Source organism: Micropterus dolomieu, linkage group LG01 (assembly GCF_021292245.1).
Source record: "Micropterus dolomieu isolate WLL.071019.BEF.003 ecotype Adirondacks linkage group LG01, ASM2129224v1, whole genome shotgun sequence".
NCBI classification, from domain to species: domain Eukaryota; kingdom Metazoa; phylum Chordata; class Actinopteri; order Centrarchiformes; family Centrarchidae; genus Micropterus; species Micropterus dolomieu.
In genome coordinates, this window is record NC_060150.1 from 49,786,901 (window position 1) to 49,789,416 (window position 2,516).

At 53.3% G+C, this 2,516-nt stretch overlaps 1 protein-coding gene across 1 annotated transcript in view; it reads left to right on the top strand.

Annotated features, from left to right (window-relative positions):
* lama1 (laminin, alpha 1) overlaps positions 1-2,516 on the top strand; it is a 48,721-nt gene that overhangs the window by 8,222 nt on the left and 37,983 nt on the right. The window contains exons 10-11 of the mRNA XM_046073681.1: positions 522-615; positions 1,708-1,865. Coding sequence (XP_045929637.1) covers positions 522-615; positions 1,708-1,865 — 252 coding nt within the window. The remainder of the gene's footprint in view (positions 1-521; positions 616-1,707; positions 1,866-2,516) is intronic.

Here is a 2,516-nt window from a genome sequence, read left to right on the forward strand (position 1 = left end):
TGTGCCTGTGTGTGTGTGTCTGTCTTGCCTGTGTGTGTGTGTGCCTGTGTGTGCCTGTGTGTGTGTGTGTGTGTGTGTGTGTCTGTGCCTGTGTGTGTGTCTGTGCCTGTGTGTGTGTGTGTCTGTCTTGCCTGTGTGTGTGTGTGTGTGTGCCTGTGTGTGACTGTGTGTGTGTGTCTGTCTGTGTCTGTGCCTGTCTGTGCCTGTGTGTGTGTCTCTGTCTGTGCCTGTGTGTGTGTGTGTGTGTGTCTCTGTCTGTGCCTGTGTGTGTGTGTGTGTGTGTGTGTGTCTGTGCCTGTGTGTGTCTGTGTGTGTGTGTCTGTCTGTGTCTGTACCTGTGTGTGTGTGTGTGTCTGTCTGTGTCTGTGCCTGCGTGTGTGTCTCTGTCTGTGCCTGTGTGTATGTCTGTGCCTGTGTGTGTCTGTGCCTGTGTGTGTGGCTGTGCCTGTGTGTGTCTGTGTGTGTGTGTGTGTGTGTCTGTGCCTGTGTCTGTGTGTGTGTCTGTGTGTATGTGTGCGCAGGTGTCTCCATACTCAGACTCTCCCTGTGTGGAGTGTAACTGTGACCTGAGAGGATCAGATTCTGCAGTCTGCAGCAGAGACGACACACAGCCAGGTAACTTCATCTTCATCATCATCATTCATGTTGTTCAGTTTAAATTCCATTCAAATAACTTTATTTATCTGTAAGTTAATTTGTGCAGACCATCAGTGTGTGTAGCGTCAGAAACGCAGCACAATTAACCACACGTCACATATCAGCAATCTACAGTGATAAGTAAATAAGTAAAGCACAATAAGTACATGATGAACAGGTAGTTCACATTAAGATTGTGTTTAAAGAGGTGGTATTCTGCTCATGTTCAGGTTCCTCATCTTATTTAGAGGTTGTACCAGAACAGGTTTCCATGGTTATATTTTTGTCATGCTGCACATTGCTGCAGCTCCTCTTTTCAGCCTGTGTTGAAGGCTTCGTTTTAGCTGTGGAGTGATACATCTTGTCTCTAAATGATCTTTGTTGGGAGTTGCACATGCTCAGTTCCTAGTTAAGGACTACTAGCGGGTCAGCGAGAAGCCGGTAAACAGCTCGGGTTCAGCCGACCAGTTTGGCAACATGGACTGGAGCGAGAGTTTCAGAGCGGTGAGTTATTAATCTGTATCCATAAAGTTTTAACTGCGCTCTGTCTCTTCATCACCGGAACAACTTTATGTCCACTGACTGCCTGGAGGGTAGCTAGTTTTTGGAAGGGAGAGGAGAGCTGTGTGCTGCAGCTCGCTGTTTCTGAGGGCGTGTCCGAGTAGCCGCTCGGCGAGCGTTATGTGAGGCGCGTTTAGCTTTCATCCCTGTGACGTCACGGGGATGAAAGGGAAGCGGCTGGACTACAAACGAGCTGTTTTCAGTTCAGAGCAGAGTTTTCTGTGGGAGATGGGAACTCCCTTTGGGCTGGACTTTGGGCTTTTTCACTTTGCAAACCTGCTACAAAAAAGGTAAATAACTCAATAAAGGAGAGGGAAAAAGCCAAATAGCAGAATACCACCTCTTTAAAATAGATATGATGTCACTCGGTAAGACAGTCAGGAACACACTTAAATACCAACAAACCCACGACCACACACTCTCCACCTGTCGCCATTACAGCACTAACTCCAATCCAGCTGTTGTTGCGTGCAGCCCAGCAGCGTTACAGGTGAATGTGTGTGTGTGCAGGTGTGTCTTCAGGTCAGTGTGTGTGTAAGGAGGGCTTCACGGGTCGACACTGTGATCGCTGTGCATTTGGATACCGAGACTTTCCTCTGTGTGCTCGATGTGAGTGTCACCTGCCCGGCAGCACCAACACAGACCCCTGCAGCCCCTGCACCTGCAAGGTAAGCGCGGTGACATCACACTTACCTCTCTCCTGACGTCGGGCCTCTCTCCTGACGTCGGGCCTCTCTCCTGTCGTCGCGCCTCTCTCCTGTCGTCGGGCCTCTCTCCTGATGTCGGGCCTCTCTCCTGCCGTCGGGCCTCTCTCCTGCCGTCGGGCCTCTCTCCTGCCGTCTGGCCTCTCTCCTGCCGTCGGGCCTCTCTCCTGCCGTCTGGCCTCTCTCCTGCCGTCTGGCCTCTCTCCTGCCGTCGGGCCTCTCTCCTGCCGTCGGTGTCGTCGGGCCTCTCTCCTGCCGTCGGGCCTCTCTCCTGCCGTCGGGCCTCTCTCCTGTCGTCGGGCCTCTCTCCTGCCTTCGCACCTCTCTCCTGTCGTCGGGCCTCTCTCCTGACGTCGGGCCTCTCTCCTGACGTCTGGCCTCTCTCCCGTCTTCGGGCCTCTCTCCTGTCTTCGAGCCTCTCTCCTGCCTTTCCTAACGTCGGCCTCTCTCCTGTCGTCTGGCCTCTCTCCTGACGTCGGGCCTCTCTCCTGCCGTCTGACCTCTCTCCTGACGTCGAGCCTCTCTCCTGTCGTCGGGCCTCTCTCCTGACGTCTGGCCTCTCTCCCGTCTTCGGGCCTCTCTCCTGTCTTCGGGCCTCTCTCCTGCCTTTCCTAA